Source organism: Centrocercus urophasianus, unplaced genomic scaffold (assembly GCF_019232065.1).
Source record: "Centrocercus urophasianus isolate 14NV4802_14NV808 unplaced genomic scaffold, USGS_Curo_1.0 seq_19, whole genome shotgun sequence".
Lineage (NCBI taxonomy): Eukaryota > Metazoa > Chordata > Aves > Galliformes > Phasianidae > Centrocercus > Centrocercus urophasianus.
In genome coordinates, this window is record NW_024884744.1 from 9,484,714 (window position 1) to 9,506,416 (window position 21,703).

Genomic DNA, 21,703 nt, shown 5'->3' on the forward strand with positions numbered 1-21,703 from the left:
AAGTCCTGTGCACCATACAAGCCTGTCTCTCCATCTGAAAAAATAAGTTGTGGTAACCCAAACATAGGTGGTTGCTTTTGTGCAAGAGCATTTGTTGAGCTATGTGTAGACATTCAAGATTAGCAGATGCTCAGCAACTTACTCAGAACAACTGCTGGGCATATAGAAATCATGGACAAGTGCATAAACTGATTGAACGTTGCTCAGGAAAATAAAAAAAAATTCCTCAGCAGAAAAATAGACCATCTATGGGAAAACCTGAATGTATGGTTTCAATCTGTATCCTCAGGTAGGGGTGCTGGATATATGGCAAACAGATCTTGCGTAGCCTTGAAGGAAATGAATCCAGCCTGGGGCTTTTTCCAGGCGCTCTTTCTTCCAGGAGAACCGTGCCACCCAATTCATTTGTGCACTGCTGCCCCATTAGAGAGCAAGTGATAGGCAGCAGCCTGTACAACTGCCCTGTTGTGTGTGCACAGCAAATCCAGCACTTCCAAGAAGCGCAGTGGTGCCACTGCACTCATGGGTGCTGCATGTGTGAGGGAGGTCAGGTCAACAGGAAAGAGAGGTGATGGAACACAGCTTAGCACAGGCCCTAGAAAAATAAATATGACGAGGTCAGGAACATGCAAGTGTTTGGTTTCTCGGAGTGGATGATTGAAGTATTATTGCTAAGCAGTGTTTGGAGACCTTCTCTGCATTGATTGATGTCTCATTTGAAATTCTCTCTTGCCTGAAAGGAAAAAAGAATAAAAGTATTTAGTTAATTCTCTTGCAGTGTTTTAAAGCTGCTGTTCTCTGCTGAATGTGACTGGCTCTATAAGAATTCATCGTGTCAGGTGTATTCCATATAAGCTGGATAGAGGTGTATTGTTTTTCCAATGATCTTACTTTTTCTTCCCTTTTAAATAGGGAAAGAGCATGAAAAAGTGCTTACTTGTAGACTATCACTCAGAAGTTTCTTATGCGAGGTTTGATCTTTGATGAAGGTAGAGATTAATCAATTAAATCCCTTCCTTTATTCAAACACTTCATTTCATAAATAAGTTAGTTTTCACATGTGGGTCTTTCAAGAAAGCAGTGCACAGAAGGAAAACTGATGTCAGCATGTTTTTAATCCTGAAATGACCGAGTTTCTCACTGCAGACACCAAACTTAGCTTCTTCTAAGAAACTCTTAGGCATGTGACTATTTCTGTGCTTCTCAAAATACGCCTGTAGTTCTGCTGTTTTCCAGGGAGAAAGCTCACTGAGATGGACTTTAAATATTTTATGCTAGCTGTTAGCACATGAAGGCCAAGAGGTCTCAGTTCTTAAGTGCATACTAAAACCTTTGTATCCCTAGCACTAAAAATCTGTGGGTTACCTCCTGCTCTTGCAAGTGTTAACAGCAGAATTTGTGTCAAAACAAACAAGAAGAGAACAAAAGTAGCAGCTTGGAATTATCTGTCTTTGTCTATACACTCCGCCACTGTAGGAATGATTGTTCTAGCCTCTCTTTTATTGCATTGTTAAATGATGGAAGCTTTTGCCAAATCCAAACTGAAATGCTTCCAAAGTCTTTTTTCAGTGTTGGAAAATGTTTGTATCAAGTTATCCTTGGAATAATATTTCTCCTTTATTTATTACTGTGTGCTACCCAGTGGACACCTAATTATGAGGCACAGAGTTCTTCTCATTCTAATAGGATATGTAGCACTTTGCTGGACATTTTTAGGAGTCCATTTTCATTACATTAAATGGGATGTTTACTTGTGTGAATCTCTTGGGTTTTAAAAAAAGCAAAAAGACAATGAAGTTCAGCACTGAGCAGTCAATAGACTCTTTTACTGTAGGGGAATGCTTTTATACCACATCACAAACTGTTTGTTCTCTTTTTCTTGTTTTTTAGAGTGGGTATCCAAGCTCTGGACCCACAACAAGCACTCCTGCCTTCAGGCCTGAAGATGAGCTGGAACATCTGACGAAGAAAATGCTGTATGACATGGAGAATCCTCCCTCTGATGACTACTTTGGTGAGCAGTGCCATGTCACGTTGAATCAGTCTTTCCATAGCCCCTTTCTGTATATACCAGGTTTGGTAATGGGGAGGGAGGCATGACAGCTGCAGTGTTAATACAGTGACATTCGTACTGATAGATTTGCTTTCCATGCTTGGGCTGGAAGCGTAATCATCCATAGGAATTCCTCTGTAATTTCAGCATAAATCTCGTGCTCACTTGCTGTATGTTTACAGTCTTTCTGGTTACAAAGTGGAATTTTTCAGTTTTTGGTTCTTTTTGACACCGTCTGTCCCCAGCCTGTAGATTACCAGGGTGAATTCAGGTTTCATGCACTTTCTTGCCCATCTGCCCCATCCCTGTCTTCTCATTGCATCTGCAGGGAACCTGACAATGTAAATGCATTCTGCTCCTGTGTGCTGGCATAGATTAAAAAGAAACCCATTTTGAATCAATCGGGTTGGTTTTATATGGACACCCATTAGCCCAGAACTGTGTCCAACAAATATGAGGAAGATAAATTTGAGCTGATTGAGTCATTGTATCTATGTCGTCTTCCTCACCTGCAAAAAGATAATGAGCTGATTTCTTTGGAAAGAGCATATAACTGAATTACCTTAGATTTCTATACATATAAAATATGTGTCTTACCTCTACGTAAAACAAGTGTTGCAGACTGTGAATCCTTCATTAAGGTCAAGAGATTTGGCCATATTTGATACATCCTGCCTGTGTGTTTAGTTTCTTACTAAGCGTCAGTGTCCTGTAGTTAGGAAACAAACTGCTTTAATTGATATAGTTAACAGCTAGAATAAGCTATTCATTTTGTCATTTTTCGCCTTCCATTATTTCATCATTTCTTAAAAATGTCACTTAGATTGCTCTGTAGGTCTGCTGGTTATAGATTTTGGTTGGACAAAAGCATGTCTGACTTAAAGAAGGTTCAGTCGTTTTATTTAATTGGAAAGCAGGAGGAACCAAGGTCCTAATAAACAAGGATTTTTCAGTGAAAAGAATCTGATTACATGAGAAGGTCAAGATGTTCTCATCAGATAAACATAATTCTGTGACATTGGGTAGATATCAATCCCCATTCTCCGTCAGTATCCTCTGCCTTCCGTAGTGTCCATCCTTACAGCCAAAATGTCTTCTTTGTAAATGGTGACGGTCATCAAAGCTGATGACTGGTACAGATTTAAGTGTAAGCAAGAATGACTTTCTGAAGACTGGATAACCAGAGAGCATTTTCTGTGTTGCTGCATTTGACTTTGTCTCTGCCCCATACTCATTTGAGTTCACTCTCTAATGTTTTAAAAGAGAAGCAACAACAAGCCAAACAAACATAACATGTACTTAGCTATTAGTGTGGGCGGGCAAGAAGGAGAAGCCTTTTTTCCTGCTCCCTTCAGGCAAACGGCTGAAGCCCTGAAGCATGAGATTTGATTACAGTCATTTTCTTAATGCAGAACTGTAAGTGGCAAGAGCCAGTTCAGGGACTGAAGCCCACTCCATTCTTTCCATAAGCTCCGTAAGTCAGTTGGGTGAGCAGAATATTTGGAAACTCACAGGATCTAAGTTCAGAAGAGACCTTGCCACTGTACAGCCCGTTGTCCTACTGGTCCTACTGTCAATTTCTCCCCAAAAGCTTGATTGAATCAGGACTTTAAAAAACAAAAAAAATTTTTAAAAAATCTAATCTTTTTATCTTAAAGACTTGAAGCAATGGTGAGTCAACCACCTACCCTGGTAAGCTGTTCTAGTGATTAATTTTCCTCACAGCTCAGAAATTGCTTCCTGAAGTGAAGCTTTAGTTTTGTTTAACACTTGTATTTATGGAGCTGAAATGCTAGGGTTTTGCAGGCTAATAATGTATCACTGAAATGGTTCTGCTCTGTTTGCGAGCGTGGTACATCAAAAGCTTATTCATCTAAAAGGGATGCATGGCTCAGAGGATTGGAACATAAGGTCTCTCAATGTTAGGTCATCAATTTGGCTATCGGATGGAAGGTCAGACCAATGCCTTGCCAGTAGCTCTTAATTCAGCTGGAGAACAGGAGGTGGAAAGGAGCATCCAGATCGTTTGGAAATGTTGCCAATGTTGTTATAAGCAGCAGCATGATCAAAGATAGAGTGATTGTGCATGATGCAAGCTGCTTGGTGAAAATCAAACAACAACACTGGTCGTCCTTGGGCAGATGATGCTTAATTACACGCTGCACCTGATGGATCTTCTAATTGCACTCAGTCTATACCACTGAAGATCATCTCTGAGTCTCCAGCCTTGGCATTCTTGATGTGCAGATAAACTGTGTGTTGAGCTGAACTCCTCAGCTTTAAGCATGCTGTGCCCCATGCGGCAATTTGGGAAACATAGCCACAACTAATTATATACCTTCCAAGAAAAATACAAAACAAAACTAGCAGTCCTGGGACACAACTGCTTTTTATGGTGGGATAAAATCAAAGAGGTGGTCTGCCCTCATCCCTTTAGGTTTATTCCAGCCCGACCTACTCTCAGAGGAAAATGGTCTCTGGGATCACAATGGTTGAGGATTTCAGATATGGCAGTGCAGGCTTGGGAGTTTTACACTAATTCTGGCTTTGTCTGAGCTGAATACCCATCTACTGAGCTGTCAGCCTTGTGCCTCCCCACAACTTCATGCTCATGTGGAACGAAGAAATTAAGTGTAGGAGGAAAAAAGGAGTCTTTCAACTTTGGTTAACTGTCTGAACCAGTATCTCTGCCTTTATTCTCCATTCTTTATTTGTTTAGCATAGTAACATGGATTGTACAAGATTCATATGGCACATTGATCCAATAATCAGAAAAAGGACAAATGGGCAGAGACATTGACTCTGATTTGCATTAAATATTTTCTGCCTGGGGTCTAAATGCCATGGTAATTGTAGCATACCAGATAGCTGTCAGCTAATCACTTTTATTAGTTTGAATTTAGAAAACTGGATTTCAGCATATTAAAAGTTGGTTAAGAACAGATAGGTTTTGAATTGAGGAATCTAATTAACCTTGCTAGAAAGCTGCAAGGCGTTATATTAAGTCATGGAAATAATTTGTTGGAATAATTACATTTGAACTGTCAGACTGGAGAAAGGTCATTTTACTTGCCCTGTCAGCACACTAAGATCTTTTCCATAACCATCTTCCTGCTGCAGTTCCACTTTCCTTATCTCTGGTTTACCAACGAGCCATCTTGTTTCAGCATAGGCAGATGTTCCTGGAGAGGGAGGAGGAGCAAGAGCCTGAAGCCTCTTTGCCCTGGCCATGCCAGCTGGTGCTGCTGGGAGACTGGGTGAGCTGAGTTTGGGAGCCAGCCAGCCAGCACTTCCATCAGGTCTCTGCTCACCACAACACTTCTCTGCAGCTTCCCTGAGTTCAAGTTACTGAAGGTGGTTTCAGAGAGGGGGGAAACTGCTGTAGCCAGTGACTACTCACCAAGGCACACGCAGCTGGTAGAATATTATGTCTCATGCTGCATTCCTGAGGAACCAGGGAACATGGTAAGCCAAGAAACAGCATGCTGGAAGCACACTTTGAAGGAGCAAGATCAGTTATTGCCTAGACTCACTACAGCGGCACGATCTGTCACTGGGAAATCCTCTAGCTGGCAGTGGCAAGGCAGTGATTAATCACAGAATTATAATCAGAGAGCATCGTACTTAAACAAATGAACAAAAAGAGTGCATTTTTAGGAGTTAAACATACAATTCTGGTAATTCTACTTTCTCAGTTTTGTTGAAAGCCCACTCTATCATACTGCATCTAAGTACCCCAGTCTTTGTGAGTATCACCTCCTACCCTCCTGTAGGTTATGGAATGACATACAGAGTGATTTCTCTCTGGAAGTCCTTGACAGATCAGCAAATTGAAGTCTCCTAAGTCTAGGTTACTCTTTACTGCTGATTCAGTTGCTGATCTGTGGTAGCTGGCTGTCTTTAATCTAATCCCTTTTTATTAGAAAGGATTCCCACATGCGTTATGCAGTGTCCGTTAAGGATGCTTTCTCCCTGTCACAGCCCTCTGTATTGCTAAATGTGTGATCACAGATAGGCAAGTTGGAATAAAATATTTATTGGAGTGGAAATTGATTAAGGATGGGGAAGGAGAAACGGAGATTTGCAGGAGATTAGGATAAATCTATCAAAATATTTTGTTGGCCACCATGGGAAGCTACGGCCTCTGATTTTGCATTTTTTTTAATGGAACACAGACCACACAAAGGTCACTACTGTTCTGGACCACAATTTCAAGTATCCTAGAAAGAAAGAACTTCTGGCAGCTTATCAGTCTCTATCGCCATGCAGTCAGTGCTGATTAAGACTGGAAAAGTGCCATCAGGGCCCCCCATCTTCTCTTGCTTTCTGGATTATGAGTCACTCCCTACAGCAGGGAGTTTTCCTAACTGGAGGGAAGAAGCATTTTCTGGCATTTTACTGAAGGCACTTAGATCTACCAAAGGAGTTTTACGTCCATAATAGCATAGCAGTTTCCTCTTGTAATGTAGGAATGCACATAGGGAGAAGAGAGGTACAAGAATGATGCTCTTGTACAATGAAGGGGCCTTGATTTGTCTCGGAGCTAACAGTTCAGGAGATGTATTTTTCTTTTATGTGTTTGTCATATGTTCCAGCTTTGACACTGGAAATGATGGTGCTGAGTAGCGTGAAGAGCAAGGCCAACAAACAGGATGCTTGTCTTTTTTTCCTTCTCATCCCGAACCTTAGTGAGACCTTTGGTAGATATTTCACCTCTGCAGACTCCTTTTTTTCCCCTTTCACTCTTTTTGCAGTGCATTCAGTGTTCATGGTCCTTCAGATACGAGCAGTGATTGTAGGAGTGCATCCTACAGAGAAGCCTTCATCTTCTACAATTTTTTAAGATGCAGTGTCACAATTAAGGTGATTCTATGATTGTATGATTCTGTGTGGGGATGAGACTGCTCAGTACGTTGTGCAGGAATGGCCACCTTCCATTCGTGGCATCTCTGTCTATTGGCATAGCTCTGTGGGCTAAACAGTTCTACTGTCTATGAAATGAATGCATTCTGCATTGCGTTTGTGTTTTCACCTGGCATTTCTGTAAGAGGCATCCCCTTCCTCTCTGCTCAGGTAGCTTCTTAGTTCTCTGAATTGCCACTAGAAAAGGAAAATGAAAGTCGGTGTATCTTGGTTCTTTGAAAAGGTTACTGTTAAAAGATGCAACTTATTATTAAAAGAGCATAATTGCATTGTGATTTTGCCATGTAATGTGGTGCATCATCATGCCTTTTGTTTAAAGACAGGGTTTCTGGTGCAAGATAGCAGGCATTCTCATCTGGACTGCACAACATCTGGATCGGAAAATAGTAGGTTAGATTTTCAACAACGGATGATCCAGCAGTCATTTTCTGTTATGTAACCACTCACAAAAACAGAAAGAACAAACATACAATGCGGACCCTTTTCTGCATTGTAGTTCAGGTTACCGTCTTTTGTGCTCAAGCCACATGCTAGCATTTGTGCTCGGGGTACAGCAGCGGGGAGCAGCCTGTGCTGGGAGGTCGTGTTGCAGCACCATCAGCACCCAGCTGCCCTCTTGTGGCATGCCGCAGGGGAAGGCTCCCTCCCTCTGCTCCCCAGGGGCTTTAATTACCCTGGTAAATGGCTTTCAGAGCCTGTTTCTTCAGTCTCACTTCTGTCAGTGCTTGCCACATCCATCTAATTTGCTTTCAGGGAGTCCTGTGGTTGCCAGCATCCTTGCACAGCAACTGCAGGTAGGGTTTGGGCAGTTAATGTACACAGACAGTCTTAATGCAACCTAAAGCTGCCCAGTATTTCTACGTGGGGAGTACAAAAGAGGAAACCTGTGAATGGCAGGAGAGCGAAACATACCATGTCTGCATGCGTTTATCTCCAGAGGCACAAGAAAACAGTGCTATACAGTGGCTGTGAGCTGATTTAAGTTGCTTTTCAGCATTTAAAAGAGTAAAGTGGGTGCAAAAGTTTGGTTCTTCCTGCTGTTGATGTCATCCATGTCCAACCCTGCAGTAATTGTGAGGAAAATGTTTTGGAAAGCCAAGCACCTGTATCTTTTTATGCCAGAGATCTTAGTCTTACAAAGTCTACAGCATTCATCTCTTAATGAAGATCAAGCAGGCGTAGCCATCAGGAATGAGGGAAGGCTGCACTCTTGTATGCCTTGAGCACCTGCTACCCACATGTGCCAGGAGGCAGGAGGCTTGTCTTCCTTCTTTGCTTTTCATATCCACGTAGAAGTGGACAGGACTTTGCATTGTGAGTGTTCCTGAAGTACAGAGAGACCAGCGCTGCTTCACAGATGTGGTCTGAACCTTACGTTAAAAATAAAATTACCCATTGTTGCTGTAGGTGATAAAATGCAAACTGATGCAGGTAAAAAGCAGCATGACTACCTTGGTGTTTTTAAGTCCCTCATTTAGCTTGAATTGCTGGCAGTCAATCTAGACATATTTTTTTACTTTTAAATAGAACTGATTTGATGCAGAAGTCATTTAATGGAGAATAAGTGCAGAGTAGCAAGCTAGCACTTTTGCAGAGGTATTTCAGTGATCGCCTGTGTGCTGTGAAACAAACGTGGGCTTCGGGTCGTGAATGGAATTATTTTTGAAGCAACAGTCAGAAAATGAAAGCTGACAGTTTCCTGGTGTCTTCGAAGAGGGGTGAAACGTGATAATGAAATGTCTTTCTGAAGTACAGTGGTATTCTTCAAGATTTCTCCTACATGTTTAAAAATGAATGTATCCATGAAAAAATTATTCTGTGAAGTTGGTAGTCATTTCTTATGTTGCAACAGGGCCCTTCCTGTGGTAGACGTTGTACAAATGGAGAGCACAGCTCTGCCGCCTTCTGAAAAGACTTTGGACAATGGTGAGACTAATAGTCAAGCCCACAAAAGTTAATAGCTCATGATTGCATGTGAAGTAAATCTTTTTAATTGAGAAGCAGTTCAAAGAGAATCCAGCTCATTCATAGCAAATTTATGTGCCCAAACCAAACTCTCTGTGGACTGGAATGGATGAAGTATTGATAATGAGCCATCAGGACTTTGACAACCCTTCCCGTGGCAGGGGGGTGGAACTGGATGATCTCTGAGGTCTCTTCCAACACAAGTCATTCTATGATCAGTCCATAGCTAACTCAGGTCGTTAAGAATTGAAAGTGTGACCTGCCCCACATGAAAGACTTGGCTCGTCTCAGGGGGGTTCTTTGTGGATGTGTCATCATCTTGTTAAAACCATAAATAGTGGCTCCCAGAGGACCTCTGGTTGGGAATCTCCTCGAGGACGCCGGGGGCTGGAGGAAGACTTAGTCTAGGACCGTGTGGGATGGCGAAGGTTTGTCCTCCATCTCATCTTAAGTGACATTTTGGATACAAGACAGTATTTTCCATCCTGGATTTCATAAGCACTAAATGCTCACTCCCAGGTATTTTAAGAGGAGTTGTGTATTTGTGTGTCTGACAAAGCGTGAGAACGTTTTCCTGGACTTAGTTTCCTAGAAATAATTTTCACTTCAGATAATGCTTCAGAGTGTTTTAAGGCATAACATTCTTCCTTTTTTTTGATCATAGTGTAGGGCTGAATTGCTCAGCTAGTCAGGTAGCTAGTTTTGGAGCTGGGATTAGAAACCACACTTCTAGCCACACAGCCCCGGTCAAATCTTTGTCCCACCAACATGAAAATAGTTATGCAATGACCTAACATAAATGAACTTTTTTTCTGCTTTTTTTACAACTGAAAACAGCTCACCTATTGTTTGAAGCTATTGTGGTAAATTTGCTATTGGCTTCCATGTTACTTTATGGCTTATTTGTACTGAAGTAACATCTAAGGCCTGCTAGCGAGACTGCAGTCACAGTGCACTATGTGCAAATTTAACATCAAGTAGGAAACAGTGTGCATCCCTCTGAGCTTCCAAACTGAAAATACAGCAAGACTGGGAAATTATTATTGTCCTTAATTTACAAATAAGGGGCTGACTAGCAGAGCTTAGATGACTCACCCAGCATCATGCAGAGAATCAGTAGCAAAGTGGGAATTGAGCCTAGAATTCCTTCAAGTCCCGTGCCTTACCCACAGCCATGGCCTCACTCTTATTTTATGTGAAAATCAACCAAATGGGATTGTGAGCCTCGTCTGATGAGAAATCACAACTGCTCTGAAGGCTCTTCCCAGCATTTAGATCACAAGCCCTATTTTCCAGGGCTAATAACATAGCTGTGAAAATAAGAAGGGGGAAGGAAAGCACTCCAGGACCACACTTGGTAATCTTAAGTGTTGTAAATATAATGTACCCACTAATGCTGTCGGACTTCAGCATTTAGATTATTTATGGCTGTTGTGAAAATTGATAACTCGCCATAGTAATCTGTTACTTTCCAGTCTAGCAACCAGCGTTCCATGGGGGTGGGTGAGAGCATGGTGTGCCATTTATTATTTCTCCTTCTGATGGCATTTGTCTCATGCTGTCATTTTTGATATGGTGGTTTGTCTCCTGCCAGTAAGTTTTTGGGGGCATTTTGAGTGTCACTTGAAGTGTAGTTGTGAGGGGAAGGCCAGATTTTATCTGAGAGTGAAAAGTGGTGAAAAGGAATTAAACAGGGCTCTCTCATGTGCCGAATGTTCTTCTCCAGCCTGTTCTCTTCTGATGGAAATGCATCAAAACTGTTTGGTTTTTTTCTTTTTCTTTATTTTTTAAGGAATCACTTTGACTCAGATTGTGTGAGATGAATCATAACCCACTTTCTCATCTCAGATGTGAAAAGAAAGAAAAAAAAAAGAAAAAAATTCCAGCTCTGCTGTCAATGTCAGCATAATCAATACAGAGTGTTTCTCAGTGTGCAAAGAGGTAGGAGAGTGTTGAAAGAACAAAAAGAATCAAAAGTAGTCAAACTGTCCTGCTGCTTTTAGTGGGCTCCCCTGTTTTCGTGTCTGCAAATGCACCTCAATGTTCAGCGTGTCGTCTTGGACATGAACACCGTTTTTGTGTCTCTGGCTGCAGCCCAAGGTCACAGTCTGCTCAAAAGTCAGGAGACTGTCATCCCAAACTGACAGCAAATCACGAGCAGCCAGCCCTGCCAGACATTTGGGATGCTACCAGCAGCCAAGAGTAAACCCATTTTGACTTGTGAAACTTGCCGTCAGATGTCACCTGCTTGGACTGTGCCAGCACAGTTTTTGTCAGCGCAGCTAAGCACCGTGCCTGTCCCATGGCCCAGTTGTGCCAGGGCTATTGAGGGAAATGGAAAACTTCAATGGGAGTCAATTGCTGTCAGTGTTAATGGGAGTCAGGTGATCATGTCTGATACCTCGTCACCAGCTTTGTTTTATTAACTTGCTCACTTGCATTGATTTTTCTTGTTTTCTTGTTATCAGAGATATAGAAAGAGCTGCGTCTGGTAGTATAAGCTAAAAATGGGAGCTCAACTCCTTAAAAAGTATCATCACTGCACCAGAATGAGGAGGACTCAGCGTAGTTTAGTGTATGGGTTTTAAAATTAATCTCCCCATTGAGCACTGTGGTTCAGTAAAACACACTGGCAATAGCACACATTTGTGAAAATTTTAGAGGTGTGGAGATTTAGAGATTTTAGAGACCCATCTTCCAAAGTGTAAGACACTCTCCATAGCTGAAGACAGACAGCTGGACTTGGGATGTAAATGATTTTCACTACAAGTCCTTCCAAGTTACCATCCCAGCCATGCGTAGCTATTTGTTCAGAGCTGTGAATCAGGCTGTATTCAATTAGCAGCAGTATTCAGCTTTAATATGCAATTTACTCAACAAATTCTGGTTCCAGACAGTATCTTGAGAGGTTAATAACTTACTATCTTCTGAGCGTACGTTCTGATTTCTGTCTGCACTGTTGGAGCAGACTGAACAGATGATGCACAGCCTTTTTTTAGGGGTGGGGAGGGAGTGGGGAAAGTTTTTGTTGGGAGTTGGAGTCTTTTTTTGTCACTTAAAATTATACTCTGAAGAAAAAATGAACAGGTTTTAAAATGCCACTATTTCCTCATTTTCTGCTTGCTCTGGAAGCCAGGTGAATTCATCTACGGGCATCCAAAAAATCTGTAGGAAGCTAAACAGTATTTACCTTGAGTTTTCTCTTGTTTCAATGAATGATTAGGGCAAGACAATACTGAATTTCCACCTCTTTTTAACTCAGGGATTGTATGTCATCACGTGAGCTAAGGAATTGTGTCTGGCTAAGCTTTCGTAGAGGGAGACATTTGGAAAGGATGCCAGTATAGGTCATTAGTGGTCTGCAGAGCACTGCCACGTGCAGTCAGCTCTCTTGGACTGAAGGTCCCAGTGATCATCACTGCCAGTGTGGAGCTAATTCTGGTCGTATATCCTCATGGTCATCCCCACAAGCCAGGCAGCTGGTTTTCATTTCTGTCCCATGGCTGAAATTATGTGGGAATCCTAAAATACATGTATAGATAAGCATGTGTGTATAGGGCAGGTTGCTGCATGGACCATGAATTCTAATGGCATTCCCTCCTTTCCCATTCACCATCCCAACATCTCACATCAACAGATCCTGCTTTTGGTGCCTGTACAATCTTATGAAGTGTGAATACTTCCAACGCTGGCAAGTCTGACTTGTGTGTATGAAGAAGAGAGGGAGGTGTGGAGAGAGGGCCGGGAGTAGGGAGGGTATGGCTGCAATAAGAGTGGATATGGAAGTGAGTGAAACTCACTTTAAAACATTCTACCATGTGGATGTATATGTCAAAACAGTGGCTTCTACTGAAGATAGAATGCCTAAGACTTCAGTGCACATTGCTTCTGTAATTCCTAAATGGCCACTACTGATGCTGAAACAGCCAAAACCTCTTAGACTATGTGTTCTTGATTTCCATGCAGGACAGGAGAGGATGTGAGCAAAACAGGGAGGTTGCTTATGGTCAGAATTATTTTCCATTTTTTCACAGGCATAATTGAGAAAATGAAGAAAGTGGAGCATGTGCACTGCAGGTGTGCACAGCTGGTGCATTGCTACCTCTGTGGCATCCCTCCTTTGGAAGGGTAGCTGAAGAGTGCCAGAAGGGCTGCATCAGTCATACAGCCAGCTCCTAGGGAAAGCTGGTCACATAAACTTTCAGTCTCTATGCTGATGGGAGAATAAAACTGCGCTTTGCTCATGCAAGGGAGAAACACATATACCGGTTTCAAGAGAGTCAGAAAAGAGGCTTCCGTGAAGCTTGGAGCAGAGGAACATTGCTCTCCTGTGGTCACAGATTTGTGTCCTGAGCCAGCCCTGGTAATGTGATGTTCATGAGGCCCGTTGCTCTAAGTGTGGCTAGGTCTTTCAAACAAAACAATACTTCTTAGAAAGCCTGTTCTGACTGTAGCAGGCGTTTGGGTGAGGATCTGTAACTAAACTGTCCTAGGTGTGCCAACCTTGGCTTCCTTATGTTTTGCAGAGTTGCAGGGTGTTCAGACAGTCTCACCTATTGCCCTTAGCAGAACAAATAATTTCATTTAGTAGGAGTGATCTGTACCTCACGTAAATGGCCAAAGTCCTAGCAGCTATCAGGAATGGTGAGCATCCAGCAAATGTCTGACTGTGAGGGCTCTTCTGGCCCAGGAAATTGCAGCTGTTGAGAAGAATGAGTGAGGTTTTACAGGACCATATTTTGGAGCATGGTGTAATCATGACACATGGTGGGTCATATCTCAGTAGATGTGTGTTGACTAGAAGACGTTCAAACTGGCATCAGCTTGGATAGAGTTCTGGTTGATTAAATATAGCCTGAGCTCTCAGGAGATTAGTGTGTGCAGTGGCTCTGGGGACAGGAGAGAGCAAAACAATATGCAGTAGAAATAATGCTATAAAGTGAGAGAGTCTTTTTTTTCCCCTGGGCAAGTGTTTTGCTGGTTTTGTCACCCCCTTAGCTAGGAATGTTCCACAGGGACCCTTAGAACCTCAGACGCAGCTCTTCCCTGGAAAAAGCTTTTACTGTATTGCAGGAAAAGATATTTGCTAGGTCTTTATTCCGTGGCCTCCAAAATGCCAGCCTATCTCTTCCTAGTTATACTGGGATTGGTTTGGTGTTCTTCTGAAGCAGCTAGAAAGTGATGAGCACTGGGATTGTTAAATTCAGACTTTTTCCAGATGTTCTAATGTTCAAATATGTATCTGAAGCTTAACTCAAACACCTCTACTGCCATCTGATCAAGAGTATGGTTTGGAGACTTTCCAGGAGCTGCATTATATATGTTAATTTACATTGTCGTGTTTAGGGGCTGCAAAGGGCGCACTCAGAGCTGTGCAAAACAATGAGGGATATTTCCAAAATGTTTGGAGACTTAAACATTTTGCATTTGCATTGGGTCTCACCTGATGCTGCTGCAATTCTATGTTTTGGCTGCTGGCTTCTGCAAACTAACCTTTAACTGGGGTGAAAGTCTCCCACACGGTTTTCTGCGTCAGGGTATGAATAATCGCTTCCCCAGTATACCCATCACATCTGACTTTGTCAACATAACAAAATCGTATCATTTTTGCTGCAGATGGAAACCAACTCATTTAAACCAGCATTGGTTTTCTGGGATTGGTCAGATACATTCAGAACGGCCTGAAGTTGTCTAAGTTGACATCAGTTAAAATCCGTCTTGGGCTAAACAGAAATGTGTGTCTCTATACATACCTCAGATCTAAATTTGGAAGTCTAGTGGTTTTCAATTGATTCTGTTATCAAAGTAAACAAATCTGTAAGTTTTCCCTGCTGTCATACCTATGTGCTTAATGAGGGTTAAAGATAGTTACCATCTTCAGAGTGAACTCATTTGATAAGAAACCAGTTAGGAGCACCTTGAAATTTCAGAGCACAATGATTCACAAGCTTTCTCCACATAGTAGTTGATGTGACTGGTTTGGGATGTTTATAAGGGCTGTAAATGCAGAGTTTTTGGCAAATGCTTGCAATCCCTGCTGATGTTAGTCTTTTCTAATACCCGCTCAAGGACATTGGACTGGCAGGACTCACCATGACCTCTGGATATCAGATCAATCCTTTCGCACTGGTTCGGCCCTGTCACAAAGAGCAAAAGCTTTTGGGGTTTCAATTTCCATCAGTGCAGAATTCCCGGGTCAAGAATTGTGTGAATAATTCAGGAGACAAGTATTGGCACCTTTAATGCAGTAGCCAATTTAGAAGAACCTTCCATCTTAGAAATGTGATAAGAGTAATGTTTTGAACTCATCTTCATAGATACTGATCAACATCAGATGTTGTCCTTGTGGAGGCTGAATGTCAGGACAACCTGTATAGCTCACTGAGCATTGATTTTATTCAGCCTTCTCAGGATCACAATAAACTCAGATCCTAACCCACCTTCCCTATGTATCCTACTGGTAGTCAGTGGGCGCTAGACTCCAAAGCATTATCTCAAACAGAGCAGTCTTAGGGACACTAAAGAGCTCAGAATTAAGGGTTTGTTTTGATTTGTTTTTTGTTTTTTAAAATTATTATTATTTTTGAAGCCGTTCTAATTATGAATCAAAATCTGTGGGATGTGTGAGAGTGACACATGCAATTATGCAGATGGGGTTTGCACATACTTTCTTTAAATAAAATAATATTTTTTATAAACATGTATCCCATACTTTGCACTAAGTTGGTGCGACTGAAGCCCAGGAAAGAAAAGTTCTGTCTCCTTTTTGATCAGGCTTGGAGAATGCAACAATCAGGTGTGAATAATCAAACTGCTCTATCATGGACTGCAGATATGCATCATGTGCTATAGAGCAGACATTTCAGAAAGAGTTGGACAAGTTATCAGTGTTACTTCCCATTTGCCTCAGCCAGCAAAAACAGATCCTGTGACCAGAGGATGAGCAGGATTGCAAGCATTGCGTTATTACGTGAGTAGAAATAATATGGTGTCACTGACATCACACAGTATTTTCAAAGGACTTTTGCTCTCAGTAGCAATGTTATATTTTAGGGATATGACGTGTCTGATCATCCTGAGTAGAAACCAGTGCTGCACATTCCCACCAGAATGGGAGTGCCTCTGCATCCCAGCTTATAAAGCTCCTGTTACTCGTCCAAGAGAGTAAACAAATATTGGACCTTGCACCTGGTTGGAAAGGTCCCAGATTTTTGGGCGAAGAAGGAAACCTCTGTCCAGTAGCTTGGTTTAATGAGAAAAAACAGTTTGTTGGTTCCAGCTGCTGAGAAATTTGGACCGATGGAATTGAGCACAGGGGGCAGCTGGTTGACGTACAGGTGAGGCAGTTTCCAGTGCCTGATGGATACGATTTACAGCGAGACTGCTGTCGACATGCAGACAGCGCGTGTTTCAAAACAACAAGGAAGCTTTGGGCTGGTGCCGGATTGTGAAAGCAGGATAATCAAAAGACTTTGAATAAATGAGGTGCCAGCTGAAATTTGGTGGGACGTCTTCTTCCAATGTAGTCAGACACCTTTGAAAACCTCAAGCCTCAAAGCTGTTGGGAATATGAGAGCTACCATTTGGTCAAGACTCACTATTTATGAGATCCAGCCTTTCCTCTTTTTTTTTTTTTTTTTTTTTTCTTCTTCTTTTCACTTTTGGCAAAGGGAAGACAAGTTCCCTCCCTGTTTCTTGTTTTTTTTGTCAGATGTTTTTCCCCAGGCAGGCATGCATAAGGTGTGCCAGGTTGGTAGGCCAGAGTCATTGGCACAGGAAACATCTCTGACTCAAAACTTTGCCATTACTCAGGCGTTTTCACCTTCTCTGCTGAACAGAGTCTTTGGTAAAAATCACTTCGTGCCACCACCCTCGCGGCAGTGCAGCAAGGCAGACAAGCTGCCGAACACCATCTGGAGCAGAGCCAGGCTATGGAAGAGTGAGTTGAGTCATTCGGGCCCAGCAGCGGATGTGATTTTTGGCTGTGCTGGAGTCTAGTGAATGTACTGATGGCGCCCGTCTGGAGCTTATGAAATGGGCTGGCTGAGCTGGGGGACAGAAGAGGTTTGAAGTGCCCTTGCGCAACGTGGAAACAGTTGGAGGTGAAAGTCCTTGGGAAATGAGACATTGTTTGCTCTTTGTCCTGCACCTAACACCACAGGTCCTCAACCCGTCCTTGGGCTGCTGTAGACTGCTTCTAATTTTTGACCTAGACGAAAAGGCTGCTACCCGTATCAGTGTGGGCGTCACCTGCACCCTCAGTTCAGCTCTTACAAAGGCAATTGCTAAGGAGGATTCAAGACAGGCTTGTGCTGAGCAGTGGCGTGATCCCACAGGCTGCTGGTCATTGGTCCTCCACACCTGGAAGAGTGGGCTGCAGAAGGAGCACAAAGCGTGAAAATGAACATGAAGCATCTGAGAAGGGGATGAGTTCATCTGTCCTCCAGATCTGTTCAGTTCTGCAGTCACTGCTCACATACAGGGTTGAGTGCAGCAGCCCCTGAAAATACCCTCTGCTGCTCTACCAGCACGTCAGAGAGCGAGCAGGCTGGGGTGGCATGCTCAGAGAGACAGCTGTGAGGGGACCAGACAGCCTAGGGTTTCCTGCCATTGCCACTCCCTATGACTGCAAGGTGTTTTTTCCAAAAGAGGACCCCGAAATCTGGTACAGAATTACAGAGTGGGCCAGAGGGTTGTCCAGGAAATCCCTTTGTCCATAATCACAAGATGAGGGTGGAGGAAGAGGGATTTCTGTCATCCCCTCTCGCCATCTTTTTGCCATGGGAGCTGCAGACAGGTGTGGTTGCACAGCTTGCATGCTGCCATATATTTGGTCCTGCGGGTTTGCAGGTGTGAGTAATAAGGGACCTGGCTCAGTGGCTGCTACTAGAATCACCAAAATTGCCAAAATCTGCCTAATCCACAGCTCTACCAGTGACAGTTTCCCTTGCTAAGGTCCTTCCCAGGAAGAATGAAACCCTGCGCTATCAGCTTTGGGGTAAGCTGTATAGAAGTTTCATGCCAGCCTTGCTAGGAACTGTCTGACACACTTGCAGGTCACCTGGACTTTAGTGAAGGGCTATTGAGACTGTTCTCTGGCTACCATGTTGGGTAAAGTATCATTTAAAAAAAAAATAATTATATATATATATTTCAATGTTAGCAATGTGTTCCAGAAGAAGAGTCATCTTTGTTTTAAAATCTCTCATTTTCCTGTAGAAGTAAAATACAGAAGAGCTTTCTCAGCTTTTGAAAGTGTGGGAAACCCCGATTTTTCACAGCTTTAAAAGATTTTGCCCCATTTTTATTTTGGAAATAAAGTAAGGAGGGAAATGAGAAGCAATTTTTTTTACATCTCTTCCTTTTTTAACTTCCTATATGTAATTAGTTTCCCCTGAAGGAGAAGAGTGATGGGCACAGAGAGGTGGGGGATTTCTCTGAAAGTCGAATTTTTTTTTTTAATATCTTTTTACCAAATGAACTGATTGCACTCCTTATTTAGTTACGTGTTTATTGGCAGGTTTTTTTGGTGGAGATCAGTGCTTTGAAACTTACCCCGGAACAGAAATATCTTTTTCATTTTAAAAAGTATTTGTGGAGTGCTTCTTCTTTCCATACAGTTTGCAACTTAAAACTCCTTTTCTTTGTGATTCCTATGCCTACTGCTAAACCCAGAAGAAAAGCAGGTAGCAAGGAGTGCACAGGAGGCAGCATGGGACATGTCACCCTCTTGCAGTCCTGGATGCCCTGGAGCCAGCTGGTGCTGCTGTGGCTTCCAGAGACAACATCCAGTGCCTGGCAAACCTCTGCAAAGAACTTGCTTGTGGGACTGTTGAGTGGATACACAACTGTAGTCTCTGTCATCTGGTAACTTTCATCAGCATTAAAAGAAACATCCATAAAGGAAATACACTACATTTTACTCGCTGCCTTGCATTTCCTTGATCGATCAGCAAAGGGATGTTTCCTGTCTTGCACTCTTTTTTTCCTCCTCTTTCTCTTGTCTCCAGATGTTACTGAAGCTCTATTTCAACCCCTCTGCAAATGGTAAACTATGTGCCAAAAAGTTGTCACAATGTAAGAAATAACAATTTCTTATTTATTTTTTTTTTAAAGCAGAACATGCTTTTTAAAAAAAAAAAAAAAAAAAAAAAAAAGATATCTAGGACCTTAAATATGGTAGAGCATCACTGACCCCCACTGGGCTGGGACACTCACTGCACATCGCTCGAGTTGGGCCCCTGGTCCCTCACTAGTGAGCTGGGCACACTGTCAGGTCCATGTTTACCTTCACTGAAGAGCATGGAAAAGGTCCCTCCCAGGGTTGGAGAAGAAGTCAGCATCTTTTAATGGTTCGTGCAGATCCATACATCAGAAGTTTCCTATAAAACTGGTTGGACCAAACCAAGCCAACACATGTCCTGCATGTCCATTGCGAGTAGAGTAAGAAAGCGTTGGCTTATGTTATGTGAAGGACATTTTGGTTCAGTGGAAAGACAGACTTGCTAGTAGTAAGGTCAGATGCTCACAGAAGTTCTTTGCTTAATCTGCACTGCTGGAAGTTCTTAGGAACGCATTAAACAAGTACTTGTCAAGAATGTTGTAGAGAAAGTTGATCCTGCCTTTGAGGCAATAAGACAATTTCCATGACCTCTCAAGATCCTGTTCAATTGGAGGCTTTGTTGATTTGTGGGAAAATCAGGAGTACTCCTATCTGAACCATTGTTTTGTGGCAGTGATGCACTGCAGCTGTGACAATTTAGGAAGGAACTTCTACCATATTGGCGAGCATTTGCTGTAATCTGTTTTATATCAGAAGCAGGTGAAATTGTCTCTTGTGTCTCAGGGAGATGAGGAGAGAGTGATGCAGATGGATAAGGGATAGGGACCATCACCGTGTGGGTGCTGCATGGAGGAAGTGGGAGAGACACGAGCTTCCTTGTGCTTGGTCACTATTGCTCAGTCACTCTGCTGACAGTGATTGCACCGCCTGCCCATTGACCACATCCCAGACAGGATTGTCCAGCAGGGCTGGTGCTGGGACTCCCTCTGAATTGCAGGAGTTCTTGTGCTGTAAGCCTGTCTCACTGCCAGGCCTTTTAGAGATCATCTTGTGGTTAAAGAAACTAGACTGGGATTGAGAAGATGTGGTTTCAGTTCCTGGCTCTGTAACAAACTTTTTGTGACCCTCAACAAGTAACATAACTTCTGTGGGCCTCACTTTCCCATCTGCATATTGGGTGTCCTAAAAGTCTTCTACCTTCATGGGATGTTGGAAGGGATTCATCATTAGGGCTAGTGACTGGCTCTGATAATAGCCTTGTGGTGAGCAGCATGAAGAAGCATTCAGAATGGCACAGTGAAGTGTTAGTAGTGTGAGCTGACGCAGTTGCAGTGCTTTTGCTGTGTGGAGTAGAATGAGACCTCTGGGGCATACAGAGAATGTGTCACCTTTGCAGCCAAGCGAAGTGAGAATACGAAGTTGTATTGTTGTTGAAGGAAAGGGATGCAAACAACAGGAGAGTGCAGCTACTACTGGCCAAGCAGAGAACAAACGACAAGGAGGTCACTGCAGGGACCTGTACAACTGTGCAACACAGTTAAAGCAGAATAACCGGGACACGGTAATTAAATTGCGGCCTTGGATTTAATTTATGGAGTGTTACAGGCAGATGCTGTAGCATAAAGTTCTGTTTACTGTGAAAGATTGTGTTTCTGACGTCTGCTGAAGAAGAGGGAATTAAGATTAATCTGTCTCATGTCCAAAGGCTGTGTAAGACAACTGATGCATACAGCCTGCTACTGACAAATGGAAAAACTTCGAACTGGGATCCTGGCACAACAAACCACTGCCAAGGGCTTCCTGATCAGTAAGAAGTCTGAGTTCAAAAGCAGCAAAAAAAAAAAAAGGACAGGTGAGGAAGGCAAAGATAAGCTGAGAAGACTATCACAATTTCCTACAAAATGCACAAAAAATATCGAAGCTTGCCTTCATCCTAATATTGCAAGGTCCTGGGTGCCAAAATATCGGAGTACCTGTAAGACAGATACAACCAAGGCATCTTTGCTAAATACAGTCACGATTAGATACATACTTCCCATGCTCCACAGGAATGGAATAAACACTCTCTTGTGGATCAGATTCCTATTTTGTTCCCTTTGGACAAATCAAGGAACGTGTTGAGTGCTTATGAGTTGCAGGATCTCTGCCATTGAGACTTAATCCAGTTAAGGTATACTGGCAGCTAAGGTCTGCTGGTACACTGTTAGCCTGATGGATTAACCTCTGCTTCTGTATCCCTTTAAAATGGAATAATTGTGCTGTCTGGCCTAGGTACCCTGAGGAATCCCATGTGCTTGGGAAATTCTTGAAAACCCTTGGATAAAAGTCACTAGGAAAGAGGAGGGAGAGAGAGGAAAATCGTGTTACATTGTTGACTTATGGTCAACGTTGTCCTCGAAATGCTGTTTTGTCATCAATATTTCTTCATTAGGAGTAATGATTTTTCCACATTTACTGCCAGCTGATTCAAAGCTGTCCAAAAGCAGAATGTGTCATGAATCTCTAAAATGCATTCACTGGCAAACTCTAAACAGAGATGATTAGAAAAATAACACAGCGGAAATACTGGGTGTCTTGAGGCTGCCAGGGGAACTTTTAGTGAGATATTTTGTCCAATGTATTTACATATTTTAAAAATGTTCTTAGTACGCTTTTGTAAAAGCAGAATGCAATATTTCTTCAGTTCTTTCTTGCATATT

The 21,703-nt window shown here is 42.5% G+C and overlaps 1 protein-coding gene across 5 annotated transcripts in view; it reads left to right on the top strand.

Annotated features, from left to right (window-relative positions):
• Positions 1 to 21,703, top strand: part of LOC122161492 (LIM domain containing preferred translocation partner in lipoma) — a 320,970-nt gene that overhangs the window by 234,683 nt on the left and 64,584 nt on the right. For all 5 annotated transcript variants that reach the window (XM_042820970.1, XM_042820969.1, XM_042820974.1 and 2 more), the window contains exon 9: positions 1,891 to 2,014. In XM_042820970.1, coding sequence (XP_042676904.1) covers positions 1,891 to 2,014 — 124 coding nt within the window. The remainder of the gene's footprint in view (positions 1 to 1,890; positions 2,015 to 21,703) is intronic.